General features: G+C 36.7%; 1 protein-coding gene across 1 annotated transcript in view; it reads left to right on the top strand.

Annotated features, from left to right (window-relative positions):
* Positions 1-21369, top strand: part of CTNNA2 (catenin alpha 2) — a 406333-nt gene extending 384964 nt beyond the window's left edge. Inside the window, 2 exon segments of the mRNA XM_033060738.1 lie at positions 5101-5244; positions 20195-21369. Coding sequence (XP_032916629.1) covers positions 5101-5244; positions 20195-20482 — 432 coding nt within the window. The 3' untranslated portion in view covers positions 20483-21369.
* The last annotated feature ends 2978 nt before the right edge of the window (positions 21370-24347 follow it).

Genomic DNA, 24347 nt, shown 5'->3' with positions numbered 1-24347 from the left:
GTGGCAGACAGGGTTTATGTAAGGAAAAGCAGATGAAAAAAGCTCAAGACACAACTGAAAAATCCAACCAGAAAATATGTTTTGTGCAATAATCTTGGTTCTTTTAAAGCTCCATTTTTTTAAAAATATAAGGCTATTCTCAGGACTAAGAAAATACTTCATTTTTTATGAATGCATGTATAAACACACATAAATATGAAACAATATATCCTGCATAAATGGAAAGATGTTATCTAGAATTTAATTTGCAAAGCAAAATTACACTGCACTTGTCTTCATTAGAATATATTCATGGAGACAAGAAGCACAAACACCACCTATATGTCTGCATTCAGTAGGTTTAAATTTAGACAGGTCAGACTTTTATCCTTATTAAGAAGCCTTTTGGCTCCACAGAACATACTCTTGTGCTTTATCAAGTGGCTAATATTCATGCATTTGTGAAGATAAAATTTATTGAAATTTCTCATTAGAAAATGTTCTGCAAAGAAAAGCATTTCTGATACCAAACAATATTAAGCCATTTAATTCCTTGAAAATAATGTAAAATGTTACAGCTGCAAGATTGAGGCTTGGAACAAATATGACCATTGAAAAAGGTTAGAGAATTGAAGGAAATACTGTTGGATGTGCTCCATTACTTACTGCATTTGCTTTAAAAATAGTAGGCACTCAAAAATTCAAAGCTCTCCTGCTACAGTAGTTACAGCTTCACTTTAACCTGTTTTCCTATTCCTGGCCATGCTGAATGAGCTGGGAAGAAAATGGAAATATAATGGTTTTGTGATACACAAATTACACCAGTCCTACAATAATTAGCAGGGTTCAAAGACCATTCTAACACACCCTAAGATATGGTCCCAAGGGATTATTTTGTAAGAATTATTATAAAGAAAGAGAGGACTTTGGTGCTATCTTATGTTCACTTGTTTTTCTGTCTTATTGCCTTAAAAATAGATGATTTGGGACCAAACATCCCCATTTTGTATTAAATAAGAATTCCTTTCCCCTGGGGCATTCTCAGTTTGCCTCCCTAATGCACAGCACAGATTTGCTAATAGGTTCATCCCAAGACCATAAATGAAAATGAGATTTGTTTCTTTCACATGGAATTGTGGGGGCTGAATTTCCATAATGACAGATTTAACCCACAATAGGAGATTTTGGCTTGTGTTTCTTATACAGAAATACCTCTTGTAGCTCTTGAAATTATTTAACTCCTTGAGTTGGAAAGTGGTGACACTAAATCCCACTTCTAAAAGTACAATCAGATGGTGCTTTTTGCAGATATTAAAAGAATAACAGCTAAAGTTCAGACTCATCAGTTACTTTGACTGTAATTGTATTTCTTGACAACCAGAGTTTCAGATGAGTAGGGCACACACAGAACTATTCACAGACAAGAAGATGTGCCCTCAAGGGAAAACATCAGCAGGTTTCTCCAGCCTGAGCAGAATCAACTGCAAATACTGAACAACAAAGTTTTTAATAAAACTCACAACAAAGTTTTTAATAAAATCCATAAAAGAGACGTGTTTCCATTAAATAAGGGAGATAATAATGGCCTTTATGAAGAGCTAACTGAGTGAGGAAGGTTAAAAGTAGCCTTTATCTTTAACCTCTGAAATATTTTCTTCTACACTTGGGACATATTATTATTAAAATTACTATTTATGTAGCTCACAGAAGCAAAGGAATAGTTCTGTTATCACATCTAATCTTACATGACTGATAAGCAGCTGCTTCAACAAAAAGGATTTGTTTTGTATAATGTGATTAAGACATTGATATGAAGTCAAAGTAAAAAACTATCCAGTATCAGATAAATCAATCCAAACCTCTTACTGTTAGATATTCTCAAAAGCTTTCTTTTAACATCATTTCTTTCTGATTCTGACTAATACATCACCAGAACCTTGTGAACTGGGTTACCAGGAGTGTAATAATATGCCTAGAAACTGAGATGAAGTATACAAGTAATGTGTCCTAAATCTCATCAAAGCCCAAATTAGAATTCTGTAAAACTGGATTAGAGCATCAATAGCTGAGCCAAAAGACTGCAGAAACATTTTCTTCCCCTTTTTATACCTGCAGCTGGGTTCAACATTTCCATTGTCAAAAAGTTAGAGAAGTTACAGCTTTACTCAGTGTCAGGTAGGATGTTCCATATTTCATCATTCCTGAACTGTGACAGATAATGTACAAAAAGGATTTTCCTACTTCTCCATCAGTCTGATGCCCTCAGCACCTGGCCCTCTTTGGGTCAGAGGTGTGTCTGTGGCAAGCTCTCACACTTTTATGATATGTGTCACTTTGGCATTTTTACATGGCCTTGTCCAGCTCTCATTTCAATTCCTTACAATCCATCCTTTTTTACCTTCTGTGTCTGTACCAGGGTTGGTTCTCTGTGCCCAAACTCCACAGACAGCACCCAGGGGTACCTGTGTGCTGCCTGCCTTTCCCACCACGTGTTCATCCTTCTAAGCAAGAAAGAAAGCACACTGGGATTTTTTTCCATCAGATCATTGAGGTCAGACTAAACATGGACTCTTACTTTAAGTTGATTTCTGGTGCCTCAGTGCAAGTGATTAAATCAGTTACTTGACCAGCATTTCCATAGTTTTCTTATGCTGTTAGGCTTAACTTGCATCCTTTAATAAAATATTTGATATTAAAGCCTTCACTTACTGTCTCTTTGCGTTTCCATGCATTCATTTAATTAATCTTAATTGTGTTCCTTGGAGCATTTGGAAGATATCTGCACTTTCTTGAATGTATATACATTTTAAAAATGCTTTCATGAGGTTTATTCTTTCTCTGCTTTTATTCAGTAATGTGTTTATGTACACAGCTCAGTCTTGACTTTGCTCTTCACTTAATATTCTCTTTTTCAACCACAGATAAACTAAACAGGTCAAAACAAGATTTCAGATTTAAGTAGTACTAGCCCCAAAATACCATCTGGGGTATAATCTGCCACCCAATCTACTGAACAGTTTATATCACATTATCATGGTGGAATTTTCCATATTTCTCCATATTTCTTATCTTTTTACTGGAGAATATTTTTGGCCATAGTCAGTCTTCCAGGATTTAATTGTGCTTCTTCCATATGTTTCATCCCAATAAAGACAATTTAACTCTTTATCTCTCTAAACTCTCTCTTTAGAAGATCTTAGAACTGCTGTTACATGTGTTCTTTTTATGATATTTAGGGTTATATCCTCTGAACATCCTTCTCTTTCTCAGAAGGAGCAACCTTGCTTAGGCTTCCTGAGGTCTGGTGGTCACAGGATTTCAAAATATGTTCCTACTTTATTTGGCAAAAACAACTGTGGTGCAGTAGTCCAGCCATAGGTTACCTAAGTTATGAATTCACTGAGTACTACTTGGTACTTTTTACCATAAAAACCTTTAAAAATTGGATTTTTTTCTCTTTAGCAGGCCATTAGACATAAATATTAATAAGGAGTTGATGCAATACAGGGGACCAGAGGAGGTTTTCCTCCTCTCTGTCTTCAAACATGCAAATAATTTGTAACCAAGAGATGATGTACAGAGAAAACAGTTAAATTATGAACAGCACTGCCATCACTTAGCGTTCCTCAGCTGCAGCCTAGCTTTGCATTGTGTTCCTGCAGTTACATCTCATCTCTAACAGCCACAATAACTCTTCATTTCGCCCACTGGGCTCCCATTTGTTGAGTTTTTGATTCCACAATGCACTGCTTTAAAGCAACATCTGCAGATACCACAGGATAACCACAATGAGAAAAGTTTTGAAGGTTTAAGAAGGAAAATGCTTGATTGTTGTTAGGTGGAGTGACTGGTACTAAACATGAGTCACACACTTCCTTTTTTCAGTAGAAGGAAAGGAGAGAAAAACAAAGAACACACTGACAGAGCAGGGAATGCACATTAATCAATATTAAGACAGAAGAACTAATCCTGATTAGATTACAATTCACATGAACCTTGTAGCACCAAAAAGCCTGAGGGAAAGCATCAATATTAACTCCATGTGCTTATAATACATACCCTTAAAAGACATTTAAGGAGTATTTACTTTTCCTCTTCCAAAAGGCAGGCTCTTATGCTAACAGTCTTTACTGGCCCCTGTTCTCTAAGCAGTTTTATTTACTGGAGTTAGGTGTAGCAGCAGAAAAAATATATACTATTGTTTTCAATTTTACTCTACAGCTAGCTTATTAAGAAAATCCCAGTGCATAATATAAGCAATTATGTTTACTCCCAAACCTGCTTTTCCAGAATTTGGATGATAAAAATACAATTTACAATAAAGTAGACTGAATATCCCATTTTAAGTCCTCCAGTTTCAGTCCTTGAGATGTTGTTTGAAAAAAAGTGTGCCTCAGCCTATACAGCTGTCATTGTCTAAAAATGTGCATCTTTAAAAACATCACCTCTTTGCAATTTTATTGATATTTTCTGGAACTTGAAAGTGTGCTCAGTAAATAAATGTATGCCCAGAATTTTTATACTTCCCTCACTTGTTCTTTCAGCACAGTTTGTCAGTTCTCATTTTCAATGCAAGAAAACTATAATTGTTTTCCTGACCTCCCTCATGCAATGGTGTGGGAGGCACAAACCTCTGGATTACTCTGCTCCAGGGTCAATCCACAGGTGGGAATTGGATGTTTATCCCTCATGGGGGAACACATTCCTGTTGCAAACACTGGAATTTTAGCTGCTTGCACTGGTGTGGATGTTTTTGTGCAGTTTGGCTGTACAAAACCACACATAAAACAGAATCACTTGGGAATCTATTGACCAAATTCACACCCAGTCTGATGTCAGTCAGCATTTAATTGGGATAGAGCTTTCTGTCCTCTCTGGTTGTCATCAAAAGATGCCAAAAACGTTCCCCTATTGAATCAGCAAGCTGTGGGGCTGGCAGGCTGAGGCTGTGCTGTGGGAAGGAGTGAGAGGAACCCCCAGCAGTGGGGTTACTCATCGTGGAGGAGGCCCTTGGCCAAGCATAGCTCCTTCAGCACACGTTCCCCTCTCTCCTCGCTCTACGCACAATTTTTCTCTTGCTCTCTCTCTCACTATCTCTTTTCTGTATCTCTCGGAAATCAGACTGGAGTTCAGAGCACTTTCACTACCTTTTATGAGGTAGAGTGTGATGTCATAGATGGGGGCAGGGCTAGTCAACTTTCCACCCACCCACCCACCTGTGCTGAGGGAGCTACGCTTGAGACTGGAAGCGGTGACTCCTCAACGGTGAGTAACCTCCTGTCTCATCTCTGTCTTTGGAGCTCTGGGGGTGGAGGGACGACACATCACAATGGGGGAGTTTTTGATAGTTTCTCTCTTTTTATTTTATTTTTTTTTTAATTAACTATAGGACTCAAAGAGTTAATTGCATGTGTTGTCTTAGTCACCTGCATTTCCTCCCTGTCCAGAAGTCCCAGAGTTAACTTCACCTACAGAGCAATGGCCACGTTTCTCTGCGTTGGCTGGTCCATTGCAAAGGTGGTCCATTGGCTGCTGGTTAAACTGATCCTTCAGTGTTTATCTTGCCCTTTTTAAAAACAGACTCTGGTGCCCTTCAACTCAGTTGCTAAACTTCCATTAATTTAATTACACTATTTAATTACACTGCTGGGCCATAATTTTCTTGAAGTTCTTAATGATTAAAGATAGATGTGTTATTGATATATTTATCATTATTAACTGTGGATAATGGCTGTTTATATGGGACAGGATTTCTTTTTTTTATATTCTCTATTAATGTTTTTATTCACTTTATCCAGAATATTTATGAAACTGTGTATTGACAATAAGCCAATTATAAGATGTTTTTCATAGATGAAATAAAATTCAAAGGTAAATTGTGGAAGACATAAAATTAAGCAGAAAACCCAGAAGAGATGTAACTCAGACTTAACCTTTGAAACTATAAATCAAAGCATTTGATTTTTTTTTCTTTGATAACAACTTGAGATGGGCAGGGATACTGCTGACTGAATTTCTTGGTGTGTTTTTTGTCTCACTACCTAAATGTTACAATTTTACTTTAAAGCATTGTCTTGTTACCTATTTCCCTCAGCCCCAGGTATTACTGCTTCACTGTTTTAATATCCCTCAGCATATTAAAAAAGACAAGATGGACTACGAAGACCTTCCTTTCTTGTTCTGCCTCCTGGGTATCTTTTAAAGCTGTCAAGATGTCAGAGCTCTCATACTAAAGAGCACAAGAAGGATCATATGAAGATTTTGGGCCCTGGGGATACTGCAAATCTTGCTGTTCTTGTTCATTTAAAGCTCTTTACCAGCTTCATGTGGGGTCTGGTCATATCCCAGGGAGAGGCACTGAAAGGCTGCCACACATCCTGGATAAATCACAGAAAGGGAGTGCAGTCCCAGCCTTTTCAGCAGAGGGGGTTCACAGTCTGATTGATGAAGTACTTCTATTTTCAGGTGACTAGGTGGCTCTGAGCAATTGGAATAGGGTGCAGACCATTCCATCTTCCAGTCAGTGGCATTGTTGGGAATTGGTCCATGGTGATGGATGGATATTCCTCCCTGATGACTCAGGGATGCTCTTTGTATCAATGCATAGGACATCTAAATGGAGTTCAGGGAGAGTGAGAGTCTTGCTCACAAAATTTTCACAAATGGTTGTTTCCCTCCTTGCCAAAGAGAAAAATAATAACAAATAATATAAAAATGTCTCCCTGACAGGTGGTAGCTTGTCTAGCTTTGAATAATGTGCACAAGATGTTTTATTACTACTGTTTATTCCTTTAAATCTGAATTCTCCAAATTTTCCTTTGCAAAGCACAAACTTGCCAAGCAAATTTAGCTTCCCCAGCAAACTTTAATCTTTTCAGGAAAGGAAAAGGTAAAACAGGTTAGTTAATCTCTAATGTTTCACTGGGAAAACTTTATGGGAATTGCTGTTCTTAAAGATGATTTGAAGTTTGTTCTTTTCAGAGGCAAATGCTAGGAGGTAAATTTGATTTAGAACCTAAGCACATCCTTTGTTGATGAGTTTATCAAATTGCCTTAGCACATAATTATTCTTGCATAATGCAGGAGACTTCAGTTTTAGCACAGAATTGATAAAACACAAAGAGCAGCTGTACAGTGCCCTAATCTCACTTCAATGATACAAAACCGTTTTGGTGGCATAGAGAGGGAAACTCATTTTTAGACTGATGTAAGTATTGGGAAAAGGGAATCAGAGTTGGTGTCATTCAATAAGGATGGTGAATTAGAGACAGTGATCAGCACTGAGGGAATGTCCTGGAACAGAGATGTCAGAGGATTACTTTGAATCCAGAGAAATTTGCATTCTAAATTTATCTTGTAAGATGAGCAAATTAGCAGCTGGCTGACTTCTGTATAATGGGGAGTTTGTAGAGGGAAAGATATTCCAAATTACATGAACTGTTGCAATAATTAACCTGAAATTTGACTCTGCCAATTCTAATAACAAATTTTTGTCCAGGTAACCCCAGGCTTTGAGTTTGGCTGAATAGCTTAACATTGGGAGAATAAATAAACTAATGGTACATTTGCTGAGCTAATTCCCCTGTTAAATTTTCTGGCAGCTGTAACTAAAAAAAATTAAAATGTCTGAAGTGAACAGATTCCTACATTTTACAGCCTAGGCTTGTATTCAGTCAATTATGAAATTTGTTTAATGTTATTTACATGTAGGTTACATTAAATTAAAATATGAAGTCTAGATTTCAGCTGATTTTATTTAGTGTTTAGTATGAAAACTTTGAAAGCAAATATCTGAGAAATTTCTTTGAACACATGCTAATTCATATGAGTTAAATCTTCATAAATTATTACCAAACTGAAAGTTAATTTTTGATGCAATATTCTTAAAAAAATTATACAATTTTACACAATTTATAAAAAATGTATACAATGCAATTGATATATTGCAAGCACGTTGTGTACAGTCATCTCAAAACAAACCCAATATATTAACTAGTCTATTTACACCTATAAATTTAAGAACATCAACATTTAAATGAAAGATTTATTCCTCACTTATAATGGCAAAGGGTGAGTAATAGTTTAATGATGTAAGATCATCTTCAGGCATCAAGCATTTTTTCAGTATGATTAAAGCAGCTATGTGAAATTCCCCATTTTTCTTTATTTGCCAGGCTGGTTTCTCTTACAAGTTGAATTCAAACTTTGTGGGTTGGTTCTTACCTTCTTTTTCTCTGTGAGAAGTGAGGGAGAGCTGTGAAATGCACCATCTGTTCCCAAACCATGTCAGCTGGCAGAGATGCTTCTCCCCCTGCCCCCTCTTACTGCAGTTTTGGGCTGGTTTAACACCACTGCCTCAACAAGAATTGTGTGGATTAAATCTTGTTTAAGCAGGAGAAGTCACAATGCCAGTGCACAGCATTCTAGAGGACTCTTCATGTTGATTTACATTGCAGTCCTTTTAAACCCCCACCTCAGCTTGTTTGAATTTACAACACAAATGCTCTGTAGCACTTGAACTGAGTGTAGTGGATGGAGGAAACCAGGCCTGCCTAAACACCCCAGACTTTCTGATCCTGGGACAGTTGCACTCAAACACATTAAATATGATTCTCTTAAATCATAATCCTTTGGATTTTTATCAGTCCCATCTGAGTGTCTCCAAGCAAACACATGGTGTACCCTGGTGAAATTGAAAACAGGAGTAAATATTGCTATTATTTCCTTTCTACAAATAATGCTGAGCCACACTCAAGGCAGAAAATATCTATAGAATCACAATGGGTTTCAAACACTACAGACTTCTTCATTACTCAGGTAATGTTCAACACCAGCATTTCTCTGTCTTCCATTTGATATTCTAGTTTACACTTTGGATGGCCAAACTAAAAGAAAATCAAAACCAACCAACCAAGCAAAAACAACAAAACAACCCCCAAAAACAAATGAACCACAAATACTGCTGTTCCCCCCCCCCCCCAAAAAAAACCCAGAAAAAAATCAAAAGGAGAAAGACCTCACCCAAGTTAAGTTTGGTTTGAAAAAGATAGAATTAGAAAGAAATCCTGCAGTAACAGTGGGAGGCTGCCCCACTCAAGCTATGTAAAAAGATGAGAGTAGGTCTCTGGTGTAATGGAAACTGATTATTTTATTATCCAGAAAGATTTTAATTGAATTATGAAGAGGTTTTTGCTCTCATCTCTATTGCTGTGTGAATACTGACTCATCTAGCCAAGTGTAAACATCTGCATCTGAGATGTTAACTCCAGCCTTCCTTTATGAGGAGCTCCAGAGCCATTTCCAGAGGGCAGAGATTCTTATTTCAGGTAGACACTGACAACTGCTTAGATTGGTAATACCTTAAAACATACAGAGGCAAAACCGTGTGTACAGAGTCAGAAAGTTTAGCCTTGGACTTCTTTCAAGGGTTTGTATTGATATGTAAGTAAATTCAACTTTCTGTGAACTGAACTGATGCTTAATTTTTTCCTGAACAGAAATTTTTCAATTGCTTTTTAAGGAGCATTTATCTGTGTAAATTTTCTGTCTTGTTGCTCTGATCTCTTTGGTTTCTGGAGGTTGGAGAGATTTGTATGCTTTGTAGTTTGTGGGTTTTGCCCATTTGACACTTTTGAAGACCAAAAGAGAATTAAGGAAATGTTGTTTCTCAAAAACATTCATTGAGTTGTTTGAATTCTTGGACCACTAAGTGAAATCCAAGGACAGTTTGGGTTTTTTGCAGATGTTGAGCACCTGCCCAGATTCACTGTACTATCCTTAGGATTCTAATGCAATTTAGCATCTCTAAACTTTAAAAGGTGGAGTGCTCTGGCCCATCTCTGTAGACAAAGATCCCATAAAAGATCTTAAGTGTTCTATGGTTCCTGGTCTTCTTCACCAAGCACAAAAGGAGTCTGGAATCTTTTGGTCCAGAACCTGGAATTAGGTAGGGTGAGTTTAGGATAAGATTTAATTTGCAGAAATGAAAACTGTGCACACTTTGACTCGGTCACCAAACACACCAAATCAATGTATTTCAGGAGCAGTCATGGTTTTCCTACTTTCTTTCCTACAGAAATTGCTCAATAAGAGGCATCTGAAAAAATTCAGGGGCTTCAAGTAACACCAGCCAAAGTGGATTATGACTAATATTTAAAGTCACTCAGTTTGAATTTTTCTGATGCCAACTAAATGCAATCAAGTCTTTAGGTAATCATGACTAATGTATACTATTTAAATATGAACTTCATAAGAAAAGAGCCTTTGCAAATGCTTTTTCATTTCACCATTCTTCTGAAGTTTATGCCTTCATCTCCTTTATGTAAATTCTGGATTACTGGTAAGATTTGGAGATGTGTTTGAATTAATTTGTTTTGTGGAGGAATGGTTTTCCTGAGGTGAAAAGCACAGGAACCATTTAGATGCTACCTAAAGTACTGGACTGCAAAAGGAAAAGAGACTCCAAGTAAATTCATAATCCCTAACACAATTATTTTCTGAAGAGAGTAGTACTGGACTTAAACAATTTCAGTGAGCTATTAAAATTTTGTCAAAAAAAAAGATTTTTTTTCCTCCTACAATTACTCTTTTTTTCCCCCCCATTTGGATAGGATGCTTGCTCTTGTAGCAGTGAAAATGAGATTGCCAGCATCATCTAGATAGGTCATAGATAGATTTGCATGTGTACTGAGAAGGCTCAGAGAAGATATTGTTAAGATATTGTTGTGTACAACTGCCTCTGAGGAGGGTTTAGAAGAACCACATCCACACCTCTCAGAGTTGCATGGTCATAGGGACAGGAGAAACAGTAAAAACAAGTTTTCACATTGGAAATACCAATTATATATAAGATAAAAAAAGTTTTAACCGAAGGGTACTGAAATTGAAGTGCAGGGTGGAGTTTTCTAGCCCAGAGATGTGAAATTATCCATCCTTGGACATACCCGAATTTCAGCAAAATCCAGAACAACCTCATGTAATTCAAATTTTCAAGAGGGTGTTGCACTAGATGACCTCAAAAGCTTCTTTTCAGTTCTTTTCATCCTAAGAATATTTGCATAATAAAACATGAGTAACAAAAATGAGCCCTTAGAATTCTGAGCAAGATTTTATTCATTTCAATTTATTCTCAATTTGCTGTCATCTTTACTTGTTCTTTCCCTGTGAATTACAACAGCCTTTACAAATGTTTCTGTTTTGTTCTGGTTTCATTTGCTTGCAGTAAGTAAGAACAGGTAATTGTTACCTGTTTTAATGGTTTTTAATGACATTTAGAGTTACCTAAAGTTAAAAATGTAATGAGCAGGTGCATTTACAAATTGTTTGTTCAGTAATTGAGCAGGGAACAAATTCCTTCTAGTGGGGAACTCTTGTTACTTACTGAATGTTGTTAAACCATTGATTGAGTTGGCCAAATAAATAGAACAGTTAATAATGAGTAATTTATTTGGTATAAAATTCTAGAATTTCCATTAGAAATTATTTGTTTTATATGATAAAGCCAGCTCTGTCTGACTGAAATAGAGCTTTCCCTTGAAGACTATTGTGGAGTTTTGATCTTTTTTCTATTTTTCTTTTTTTATTTCATCACATTGTTATAAAGTCCTGGGAAGTGCTCAGGGAAACAAACAGAAAGGAATGTTTTTCACTGATTAAGTTGAGCAACACTGGAAGGACCCTGAGCTCCAAGAGAGTAAAATCCCTTTAGCACCTCAAAAATGATCAATATCTTGAATGATCAAAACACTTATCTGATTCTGCAAGACATAAAATATACATGAACAACAGCAGGCAAACATGAGGAAACAAGGAATAGTTGTCCTGGTATCATCTTCCATTCTACAACAAGATTTGATGTGATTTGATTTATTCTGATGTGTTTGATGCATTGTTTCCAAGCCCTTTCCTGAGAAAAAACAGTTGTGCCCGTGGAGCACTTATCTTCAAAGTGTCTCTGTGCTGACCTGGCAAGCTTGACTTTAGAGATAGGAAAGTAGCTGAAGGAGCAGATTTGCCTCAAAAACTGGCAGATCCTCACAGCTGAAGACATGGGGATAAATCACATATAGATAGTGCTCTGACACTTGTACAAATTAAAAAAGAATTTGGGGAAATAGCGCATTTCTCATCATTGCAGTCTTAAATCCTGCTTTATGCTGCTTTTCATTTTGTTTTCTTTGAGACAAAATCAGGAGGAATAGCAGGAGATAACACATTTACTCGTTTAAAGCATAGAGTGTATCTGTGCTTTATTGATTTTTTTTTATCCAAATCTCCTGCATTTTATCACTGAGTACAATTTCCAGCCAACCAGACATGATTTGGACTCCTTTCAGGTAAGAATCTTAGAAAGACATGTTTTCTCTTTTTATTTTACTTGTTCTCTAGATAAAGAACAAATTATTTGCTCCTAAAACTCAATTTGAAAGAGCACTAGATTATTTTGGGCTTTTAAAATGTATTTCCATCTTCAACTTACAAGTCAGAACTCCAGTTGGGAGCATCAGTAGCACAGATTAGTTAGTTAGTTGGATATTATCTATTTCCTTTTTTTATTTCAGATTTAGCTGCAGTTGGATATGATAATGGAAATGTGTACTAATGTTTTTGACAGGGAGCTGCCTGTGCTCTTCTGTGACCTCGTGTTCAGACAATGTTGTGTCTTGGGTAGACTTCAGGCATGTGAATCCCTGTGTAAATCAGTGTAAATTGCTTTTTTATTGGGCTTGATACTGAATTTGGACAGACTTCCTACTCTAATTTTCTTCAGGAGTCCTCCTGGCAAGATAAAAAAAGTTTTAGTTATAGTTGGAGTTTGCGTCTCCCATCAGATAGAGTTTGGACTTTATCTTGCTGCAGACATTTTATCTTGTTGAATATTAGGTTTAAATCAGTCATACAAAATTCTATTTCCTGTTAATCATCCAAGAACTCTGAGCAAATTCCATGGGGCAGAATGGTTTTGAAGGTGTAGATGTGGTTGTGCCAAGTTTGCTTCAGGTACTGTTGGAATTGAGATGTCCATTAGACAATCCTGCTCTTTGTCCAGCACATTCCACCCTTGCCATCATCCTCCAGACATCGATTCTGTGCAAAATAAGGAAGATTTGGAAGAAAAAGGCCTCAAGTCATCATGGCAGAAGACTCATTCTCTTGTTTCTCAGCTGTGGGTTGATGTAGAAAGTGTTTCTTCCTCTACAATCAACCTCAGCAAGGAAAATGTGTGTTATAAACAACTGAATTTGTGGAGTGAAATCTTGCCTCCATCCACAAAACTCCTTTAGCTTCATTCACTGAGGATTTCTTCCTTGTCCTGAAGAGATTTTTCAGATATTTTGGCATTCAGATTGTCGTGGAATACTTTAATTCAGCAGCAGACTCTGAAAGTTCTGAGACAGTGCTGTAGCATGAAAGATTCTGCTAAAGCAATTGAATTTTAAAAATTCAGTGCTGCATAGGATTGCTTGTCCTTACAGAGTTTTTGGTGAGTGATGAGAATTGTACCGGTTTGGCATCTTTTTCTTCCTGTGACATGGCAAATAATGAGCAGAAAAAGAAAATTAAACACTTCTGAGAGATTTTTTTTGTTATGGGTAAAAGTAATTTCCCCCATTAAATTCTGAAAGGAATGCAACAAGATACTAATAAATGTTAAATACTGAGAAAATAACCTACATTATATTTGGTAACTAGAATAAAAATTGCAGGTTTTTTTCACAGCAATTGTATTGGAGAAATAATTTATTCACTGTAAATGCATTTATTGAATAGGAAAAAAAAAATAGTATCTATCAAAAATTCAAAAATGTAATTTCCACCTTTGGGACCTGCAGGCTGGAAAGATACCAGTAATAATTATTTTCCAGAAAAATAATTAGGCAATTAGTTAACTTTCAGGTGTTTCCAATTGTCTTTTTGTCATTTCACCATTTCAATTGTTAAAATATGAGTTTTCACATTAAGTGTTCTTCTCAAAGCAAATGGATTAGGATATAATTTTGTCATTCATGCTTTTGCTTCCAAAGTACTAAAATATTTACTTGGAATAAGTAAAGCAAATGTAGAAATGCATTTCTATTATGCCTATTTACCTTTTACTGAGAAGTCAGTTCTGGGAGTGTTTTTATTTGCTTCTGCTTTTGCAAATTAGCATACAGCAGTTGGTAATGTGTTTTAAAATGACAATAGTCCATAGAAGATAGAAGACACCCATAGTTATTGCTATATTTTTGTACTTTCTGCTGTCCTTGGACATGGCAGCCTTTGTTTAATGCTGCCAAATGGGCTTGGGAATCCCTTGGGTTTCTTACCTGTAATTGAAAAAATGCAGATGAGCGTGGTTATTCAGTGGATTGGGCACCTATAAAACACAACTCCCCCCAGAATGAATTAAACATTCATCATGTATAAAGGGGTAAGTTAATTGCAGTCAAATGTGAAAACAAATAGCCAGGAAAGGACAAGTACAATACAATCTTCTCTGTGTAGCTACAGATCCATTTTTTCCATTATTGTGACCACATTGCATTCCAGACAAAGACTTCTTTTGAGAGAGATATTTTCAAGTATATAGGATAATTTTCTCCAAATGGACTGTCGCTAGCAAGAGCCCTATGAGCATTTTGAAGTGACTGACTAAAACAGACCCTCAGCCATTGCACAGCAGTGCTGATAAAGAGCAGATGTCTCCTTCCACAGGGAAGAGAGCATCTGAATAGCAAACAGGCCATTCTTGCATTGGCTCTCTCGAACAGGGTCGTGTTTTATGCATGAAATGTGCCACAGAAACGTAAGACGGAATTTTATAAATAAGATCTTTTTCTTGCATACCTCTTGTAGGTATGGATTTGCTGTTGAGCTGAGAGGAAAATGTTCTGTTGCATGAGAATACAATCTGAGAAATCTATACTCCTGATTTACCATCCAGGTTCATAATTGCATAATTGTAGCTTTATTTTCTCTGGAGACTGCTGATTGAATTTTGGGGTGTGTAAGAGTAAGAGCAACTGTACCTTGTCCAGGAAAGGGTGAACTTCCTTTGGAAAGGAAGAGAAGCAAGGAATTCACCCAGAATTCCAGTAAAGAAGGGCCTGGCAGTGCCAAGGTGATAAAGGTTTACAAATCAAGTCTTAACAAAGAGTATTTGAGGAGCTACAGGTTCTGTTTCAATGTATAAAATAAATTATATTTGCTCCTCCCAATCTGTACAAAGTGAACCAGACTAAACTCTATTTATCAATAGCTCCTAATAAATTTTTGCTTTCATACCTTTCAAGGTCAGTAGGGGCTGTTGTTATCATCTAAACTTCTTCCTGCACAACTGATGCACAGCCTCCCTCAATTGATGTGCACTAAAAATGTCCAATAGCTAATACATATTAAGCAAAACCATCCAATATTGATTTCACAATTTCAAGAAATAGAATCAATCTTTCATGAGTTCTTGTGATTAATTAATATAACTGCTAAATAAATAATTTCAGGTAATTAATAACTAAAATTACCTACTTCACCTCTCAGCCTTTAAGTTTTGTTTAATCTTTGCCTAACCTGCGGAACTTGAAATAAAATCAGCTTTGTTACCATGTACTTGCTGATTTTAGTCAACTCATTTTTTAGTCATTCACTTGAAATTGGGAAAAACAGAGCTGGCTAGCTCTTTCCCCAAAAGCTGTTTTTTGGTACTGAGTTTCTTTAAGCTCTTTCCAAGTTCCCCAATATTATTCTTGCATTGAGGGCAAGACTCAGTATCCCATAACTGTGGGCAGACAATAAACTGAATATGGTAATTGAACCTGTTCCATCAGTCTCCTCCTTTTTGTGTACTCAAGGAGTGATTGCCTGGGATCCTGCAGAGAATAAAGTTCCTTATTGTGTAATTAGGTATCATCTGCTGTAGATCTGGCCAGAATTAAATCTACATTTGTGGCTTTTAGCAGCTAATTACATATCAATCACTTGCCCTCTGCATGACTTGACACTTTCCCAATTGCTATCTGCAAATTTCATCAAATGAGTGACTTCCTTTCCAAGTTTTTAGTAGAAATATTAATATTGTGAAGCCTCCAAATGCTTTCTCCAAGGCCCCACTGTGAAATTCACTGTTGAGCACTGATTTTTGTGTGTGTGTGTGTACTTCTGGAAGCAGCTGCTGGAGAATCTGGAATCCTTCTGTGTATGTGTCTTGTTAGTTTTGTGTCAACTGAGTTTTTAATCAAACTGTCATGTATTACTAAGCAAAAGACCTTTCAAAGATCCAATTATACCCACAGCATTATTTTAAGCAATTCAAAGTTTAAGCATACCAAAATATGATGTAGGTTACTTTGAAAGTATTTTAACCCACACAGCCCTTTGCTTACCATTAATGCATTTCTTTCCTCTATTTCTGGAGTCTGGCACAGACATTGCATCATTTAATTTGGGAGTGCTGTCAGCTGAGCTGGCCTATAATTTCACAGGTCATTTTATTTTCATTGCTCAAATATTTTGAGACTAGAAACTCTACAATTCTTTTGATGTCTTCACCCACTTTTCAAGGTTTATTAAAATCAGCAGTAATACTATAGAACATTCCTAACATTCCTAGTTCTTTTAAAACTACTCATTCTGTATCCTTACTGGAAATACAGATTTTTTTTTCCCTCAGTTTCCCTTACTTTTTATGGATATTTATTATTATAAATATGAAGACATGTCTGGAAGTTAGATTTTCTCCTTTCTGAAACATAAAGTACAATTCTTCCCCATTACAGCAGTGTGATAATGAAGGGAGAACGTCTCTTTTCATTGCTTTACTGTTAAGGACAAAAATTTCCAGGTTTATTCCCTCCCATTTCTTCAGCTATTTTGCTATTGCAATTGCTGGTTATTTTACTTAGATGATATGTATTTGTAAAAGAAGCAAGAAATCTTGATTATTTCAAGATTCTGGAAAATTCTGCAAATAGCACAGGAAAATTTCAGAACAGCTGAAAAGCAGCTCAAAAACTCCTCAAAACCTGAAGGATTTTCTGTAGGGGAAAGAAATCCCAGGAATTATATTCTTGCCAGATCTTTTCCAACCTTAATTACTCTAAGTGACCAGGTCCAGTGCAGTTATCTGAGGTGCTTAATGAATTTTGAATTTTCCTCAGCATTCACTGTTCTTAGAGTTTTGTGGGACAGTAACCTAAGTTTATCTATTATGGTTGAGAGAACTTTCTTTTTTCTTAAAAGCAGCCAAACATATTTTTAAAGAGGCCTAAGCAGCAGAACACCATTACTTTGTGCAGCAAGTCAAAGCCTCTATTGGCTGTTAGGGCCAAAATCCATCATTAAATCTCTAATTCTGTGAGTATTGCAAGGGAGTAAAGGTTGCCTTCTGTACTGGGAAGTAATTTTCCTAGTAGTGCTTTTATTTGAAATGTTAATTTTCCTTCTTATGATTTTTTTTTTATTATTAACATACTTTTGGAAAAGTGCACATGTTTCTGTGCCCAGTTTTTGTAAGGAATTAACATACTCAGGGCTTGATTCACTGCTGCCTCATTCCAGCTTTGTGCCAGTGTGGCCAAGCAGAGCTTAGAGCTGGAGCAACACGGTGGTGTAGGAAGATCTAAATGTTAATTGGGAAGATGTTCATTCAGTTTAATTCTTCTTTACTGAGCCATAATACAAGCAAGGAGCTGGAGGCTGTAAGAAAATCACTGGAAATGCTTAGGTGGCCAAATTGGATGTATGGAATGACCACCAGCAGATTTTGGAGAACACTCACAGTGTGTGATGGGGTTTTATGTCTCTTTTCTGATTCCAAGACTTGGAAGTGTTTTACAGGATAAGTGGGTATCAGGGTCAAAGACTGAGTATGTGCATCTTAAAATGTGATTATTAATGGGAAAAACAGGGAGATCTTACCTACTCCAACAGCATATTGAGACTGAAGAGAGTTAAAGTGGCATCAAAATACAAGATGTGGTTTCCTAAAAGGCATCATTGCAGCCTGCATCTGATCTTGAAGAAGTGCAAGGTTCTGCATGCCCTTGCCACTACAGTCCATAAAATTACTGATTATTGTGTTCAGAGGCATAGATTCAACTCTGTGTATAGATTTAAGCATTTAATTTTGGTGCCCTGTTATTTGAAAATGCTTCCTTTAATTATTCTGTTTCTTAATATGTGTAAAACAGCTTTTCATGGTGGAAAATGAGAAGCTGTTGGAAACCTTCAGCAACCAGAATTCATTCAGGAATGTGCAATAGAGGCTCAATCCAGTCAGTTTATCCACACTGATTATGAAGTAAACACTATTTGATGGTAGCACTTTATATTCAATATCAATCCACCAGTGTTTCAAAAAGAATCATTTAACAATGAATAATGCTTGATTGTAGATCTCTGTAGTAAATTAGAATATCCTAATTTAATAGAGTGTGATCTATTATTTGCCAACAAACATACAGATTGCCTTATAAATCATGCAGCAGTGTGGTTATAGAATAACACTAGACTGGATTATATTTCATTACTCCCTATTGAACAGTCATGTTTCTGCCATGTAATGTAATTTTCCATCTTTTAACTTTGTTTCTTTTACTAACAGAAATACAAATTAGTCCCAAGGAAAAATATTTACTAGGGGCAGGCAATTAACTGTGCATTTCAGAGAATGGCACCACATACGTGAATATCATTAAAATGCTTTTTTTTGGTTTTCACCTCAGTGTATGTAGCTGTTTATGTATTTGATGAACCATAATCAGTTTAAGGCCAGAGCAGAGGGAATAAAATACCCCAGGTAAGTATAGATTGATGTGGTGTCAAATACAGGCTTTCTGTAATATCTGTTTTTGTTCACATCAGTCACTGAGATTTCAGAAGGAGATTTCTCCTGAACTCTTCTGTTAATGATTCAAAATGCTTGAGGTGAAGTATAGTGTGGCTTTTGTTATTGCCTTATGACTGTTTGTCCTGCTTACCTTGCTCAGCATTTATATTACAGAGCCATGTGCTCCCAAAAAAGGGAGCAGGGAAGGTTTGGAGGGACACAGGCCATTTGTACTAATTAAAAATAACTAAAAACCTACTGAACATGTGGGTGGAATCAGAGGTAAATTAAAACAACATCCCATATCATTCCTACAGTCTGGGAATGACATAAATAATTGAAGCAGCTCCGTGGTATATCTGAAAGGCTTTATCTACAAAAAATGTCTTCAGTAGTTTAGGAAAGCGATAATTGAACATCATAAGTAGTAACCTGGCTTGCTACAGTCCTTATTTTAGAACCTATTACTTTGAGAATATCCTCTTGGATCTGGAGAGTGCCTGATTGACATCATAGAACATTGAGACATTGCCTTGGAAGTCCCCATTATCTGTTGAAAGCATTTGAAAATTTTGGCCAGGGGTATGTACTTCACTCAGTGTGTGATGGAAGCTTGCTGTCCCAGTGTTTTGAAGTTCAGCAAGTCGTGAAGGGCTCTTACATCCTGAGGACACCCAGGAACCTCAGGCAAGTTTGTGCATGGGAGAAGCACAAAGGTACAAAAAGCCTGGTAACCACAAAGCAGCATTCCTTGAGACCCTAAGTTACTCACACATTACAGGAGCTGCCGAAACCTGCAGTTAACTGTCTCATCTTTTCATTTCTGTAGGGGTTTCAGAACCTCCTTTCATCTTTTCAGATGGGATTCTCTAACAAGCTCAGTGCTGGCCTCACACTGTTCCTGTATACATCACTGGGGGTGTTATCCTGGGCTAAACAGGAATAATTAGAACAAACTAGAACACTTGGGAAAAGTCCCCGTTGACCTGGTTTGCAGTTGACGTGTAACAGTAAATTTTTAAAGGTTTAAGTGAGAAGTAAAGGGGTTTTTGTGAGAAAACAGAAAACTTCTTAAACTGTAGAAAAAGAATCAACAACCAAAAAACCCACAAACAAACAAACAGAAAAAAACCAAACCAACTCACAGACAATACAAGCTTTTTCTCTAACCTATTTAAAAAATTTTATGTGGGGTACCACAGTCTTACCTTTAGTGTTCAGTGCTTGATGTTGCCAGTGCTGGATACTCCCAAGGTACCCCGAGGAAGAGGACTTGTTCCATCTTTAATGAGATCTGGGAGGATCCAGGCTCCAGTCAGGAAATGGCCCAGTGATCCAGCCATGGAATGACCTTGCTGTGTTTTGTTTTGGAGTAACCTTGCTATATTTCATTTTGTTTTCTGTTTGTAGCTGGACAGTGCCACTTCTCTCATCCAGGCAGCTAAAAACCTGATGAATGCTGTGGTCCTTACAGTGAAAGCATCATATGTGGCTTCTACTAAATATCAGAAGGTCTATGGCACTGCTGCAGTGAACTCTCCAGTTGTGTCTTGGAAGATGAAGGCCCCCGAGAAGAAACCTCTAGTAAAGAGAGAAAAACCAGAAGAATATCAGACAAGAGTGAGGAGAGGGTCCCAGAAGAAACATATTTCCCCTGTACAGGCCTTAAGTGAATTTAAAGCTATGGATTCATTCTAAACCACTGAGCTTTACCAGGAGGGTTTTATATTCTTTTTTGTATGCGTACCTGCCGACTTGTGTGCGTCTGGCATGGGGTGGGGGGGACAAAGTGACAATTTGCATGCGACCTGAGACTCTATTCCAGTAAATAACTCTCTGCAGTGCCCAAAATTCAGGGTGTTGCCTTCTGATGTTAAGTGGACTTCACTCCAAGCTTCCTTTTTAAACTAAACTATAGCATTAAATTGGCCAAAGAATTTGCATCACGGGGGTATTCGTGTGGAATAAATGATAAATTCAAGTCTAAACCCCAAAATTTTTATGCATGCAAGAAACATTAGGTTGGCAGGTATATTAAGTGAAAAAAAAAAAAAAAAAAGGAATTGTAATGGTAGACCATAAAGCTTGTATTGCTTCTGTTGCAGTGCAAAAATGTACTAGCCAATATGCTTCAATGTGTGGCCCAATAATTAAATGATATAACTTTTAAGTCATCTTCATTATAGTATGTGAATTTTTAAAACAGATTCAAACTAATTCATCTTAAAAATGCTTCTTTTTGAACCAGATTTTGTTCTTTATATTCTAGTAGTGTTATGATTGCTCACATTTCAATTAATCCCATTAATATGACCAGAGGTTTACTTTTGCCAATTGAATTCCTTATGGTGGAGTATGAAGCACAATATGGTGATTGACATTGCCTTTTATATTATGATTATTATTCTGATTATTATTATTATTATATTAGTAATAGAAGACCTGGTGGTGGAATGTTTAGAGACACGGAAACTGACAGTGTGAGAATTTAGAGGCAAATATGTAGGTGTAGCTTGGATTACAGGTATCTGACATACCATTGTAACCACTAACTCAATAAACTCATTTAACCTTGGAATCCTCAATCTGGCTCATCTCCTTTAATGCACAGATATCTCCTGAATCATAGTTGATGTATCTGTCTCGTGATTACTCTTTATTGCTAATTTCTGTGAATTTCCTCATTTTTTTAATAGCCAAATAAGAATGAGCCAAACATGGTCAGTGGCTCAAAACCAGAGTTTAAATCTGAGACAGATTTAATCCTCAATACATATGAGATATATGTGTCATGTGGGATGAAATTATTTGTTTAAATGCAGCACCTCAGAACAGTGATAAAGATAATTCCATTTATTCCCTTGTAAGGTTGGGACTCCAGAACCTTGGAGTCATCTATTGTGCCACTTTACTGACCTGTACAAAGTCCACTGCACAAATATCTACTTTTATTCCCTTTTGACACCAACAGTTGCTAAACTACAGAGCCAGGATTATCATTATCAAAAAGGGTGTGAATGAAAAAGAAAAACAATGAGTATCTATTAATTTTCCTTATTATTAGACACTATCAAGTCAAGGGAACATTTGTGGCCTCCCAGGGGATTTGAAACACTGTGATAAACACTGAGTTACACCAATACTGACAAGTGTAGCCCTTGCAGAGTTTTTGGGAGATGTTTGGATGTTGTCTCAGATACGCTGATGATTCCTCAGAACAGCAAAGCACCAATTTTTGTTCTGTTGCCCTCCTACACAGTCTATGTAAAGAAATGTACTCTCAGAGGTCTTGTAGGAAATTACTATTTTTGCTTTGTTTAGTTGTACTGTGTAATAAAAGCAGTTCCCCAATCAGAGCTGGAGAGTGCAGACACGAGCAAAATACATGAGATGTGGGGAAGTCCTTGCAGAACTTTCCCTATAAAGCCCTGGAGTGTGACACAGACTGACATTGCTTGTGGTAACAATTAACCCCCTAAAAGTAATTGAGATCTTTATAAATCAGATTACAGAGACAAAAGACAGAGAGACAAAGTCTAAAGACAAAAATAGCAAATAACAGACAAGTAAAAATGTCCTGGCATGCTGCATGAAAAAGGAAAATAGGCAATTTGCTGTGAATGAAAGTAATAGCTCTTCAGAAGTCTTTTCCTCTAAAACTCAGATGGATTAACTCTAAAAGGCTTCTCAAATTTGGAAAAGTTTAGAGGAAGGGATGCAGTCTAATGGAATCTGAGCATGGGGACTCTCCAGTGCTGGGGTCTCCATGGGTAAAGATCATAGTGAAAGGAATCTGGGATCAGTCACTCACTCAGAATTGTGACTGTGTCTGTGAAATGATCCAGGAAAATCAGAGGCAGTGAGGGAAGGATCCAGAGTGATTTTGGGCAATTTTATCCATGGCCATTAGAGTCCTACTTTTGGACTATTTGCTTTTAGTCCAAATGTTTTAAATATCTTCATATTTAGATGAAGATCACACAATAAAATTAGGTGTTGATAAATGATAAAGTAATGCACATGAAAAAATGAGCCAAGCACCAGCCAGGATGTGCCAGTTCAGTGCCCAGCTCGTGTGGTAAAGCCAACAGGATGAGGACAGGTTTGATAGAGGAAAATGTTGGGTACCTGTATTTGAATCGTTCATGCAATTGTTACCCACTCATCTGAAACAAGGGATGGAAAAGTACATGGAAACATGAGAAGCATTACAAAATCTGGAATTGCTGTCATGCAAGGAGAGACTAAATCAGGTAAGGCACACTTGTGAACTATGTGGTCTTTAAAGTCCCTTCTACCCCAAACCATTCTATGAAATTGCTGAATAAGCAAAAAGTAACCACCAGCCTTTAGAACTCAAAAAATCTAGTGTTACAAAGTGAACTGTCAAACAGCAAGTTCAATTTTTTTTTTAATATTTTTAATTAAAATAAGTGAATTGTGAAATTCATTTTTACAATGTCACAAGTGCCTCAATGATAATTCCATTAACTGCACCAATCAAGAATTCATCCCACAGAATTTCCATCTTGAAATCCTGCAAATGTTACAGATCTAGAATTTTGAGTGTAGTATAAAGGGTAGGCATAAATAATGTGGATTTTGAAAATGTTCTTTATAGACAGTCCTCCATGGAAAAAGGAAACTCTACACCTTTGCTCAGAAATCTGCACCCTTTTCTCATGACTATCACCTTGGTTCTCAACCAAAATGTCTGGGTGTCACACATCTTCATGTGTACTTACAACCTGGAAAATGTTCAAGTTGTACCTAAAGGGCAAGGAAGTGAATATATTTATGTATTTCTTAATCACAGAAATTAGTTATTTTTTAAATAATTTGCTTCCAGCTGATAAATGTACAGCAGATGACAGTTTTGAAGATCAGCATGGAGGTCAGAGAGGCCTCCCTGACCTGGGGACACTTTCTAGTGTGGTTTTAAATTCTGTGGTCACTCTCCTCTCTATGCATATGCCAGGCATTGCATTTTCTCTGTGAGAATTAGACACCCAAATTACCAAAGTCAGTCAGAAATATCTGTAGCTTTTCACCTTTGGCCATAAGAAGAAGACTAAAGAAAATTTTTTCCTTTCCATCTTGATAAACTTTCCATTTGATAAACTTCCTATTTTTGCTTTCCCATTTTAACAAATCACAGGAAAATGGCTGTGAAGGTATTTCAATTTATAATACATATCTTCAACAAGGAGACACTTCCTGAATTAAGAAGTCAGAGAACACAGAAAGCCTGAAGGTAACTTTCAAAATAGCTTTCCAAATTTTTTTTTCCCCCTTAGTTGTTTATTTATTAAATTGAGAATCTGAGAGTGAAGAGTTAACGTAGGTAAATATATGTTTTAGGTCAAGGAATTACTGAGCAGGTCATTATTACAAAGGAATAGAGGTTTGAAGTATAGCAAAATAACTTAGTCCATTACTCAGCACTTTTTAATCCTTAATTCCCACCGATCCCAACCTCATTGTTAAACTCACAGATGAGTTTGAGTGCTTGGCTCCATATGAGTGATAGTTTTAAAGCTTTTTTATGCTTTGACAATAAGGG

The sequence above is a fragment of the Catharus ustulatus genome, chromosome 5 (genome assembly GCF_009819885.2).
Source record: "Catharus ustulatus isolate bCatUst1 chromosome 5, bCatUst1.pri.v2, whole genome shotgun sequence".
Taxonomy (NCBI): Eukaryota; Metazoa; Chordata; class Aves; order Passeriformes; family Turdidae; genus Catharus; species Catharus ustulatus.
This window is presented reverse-complemented; position numbering and strand designations above follow the sequence as displayed.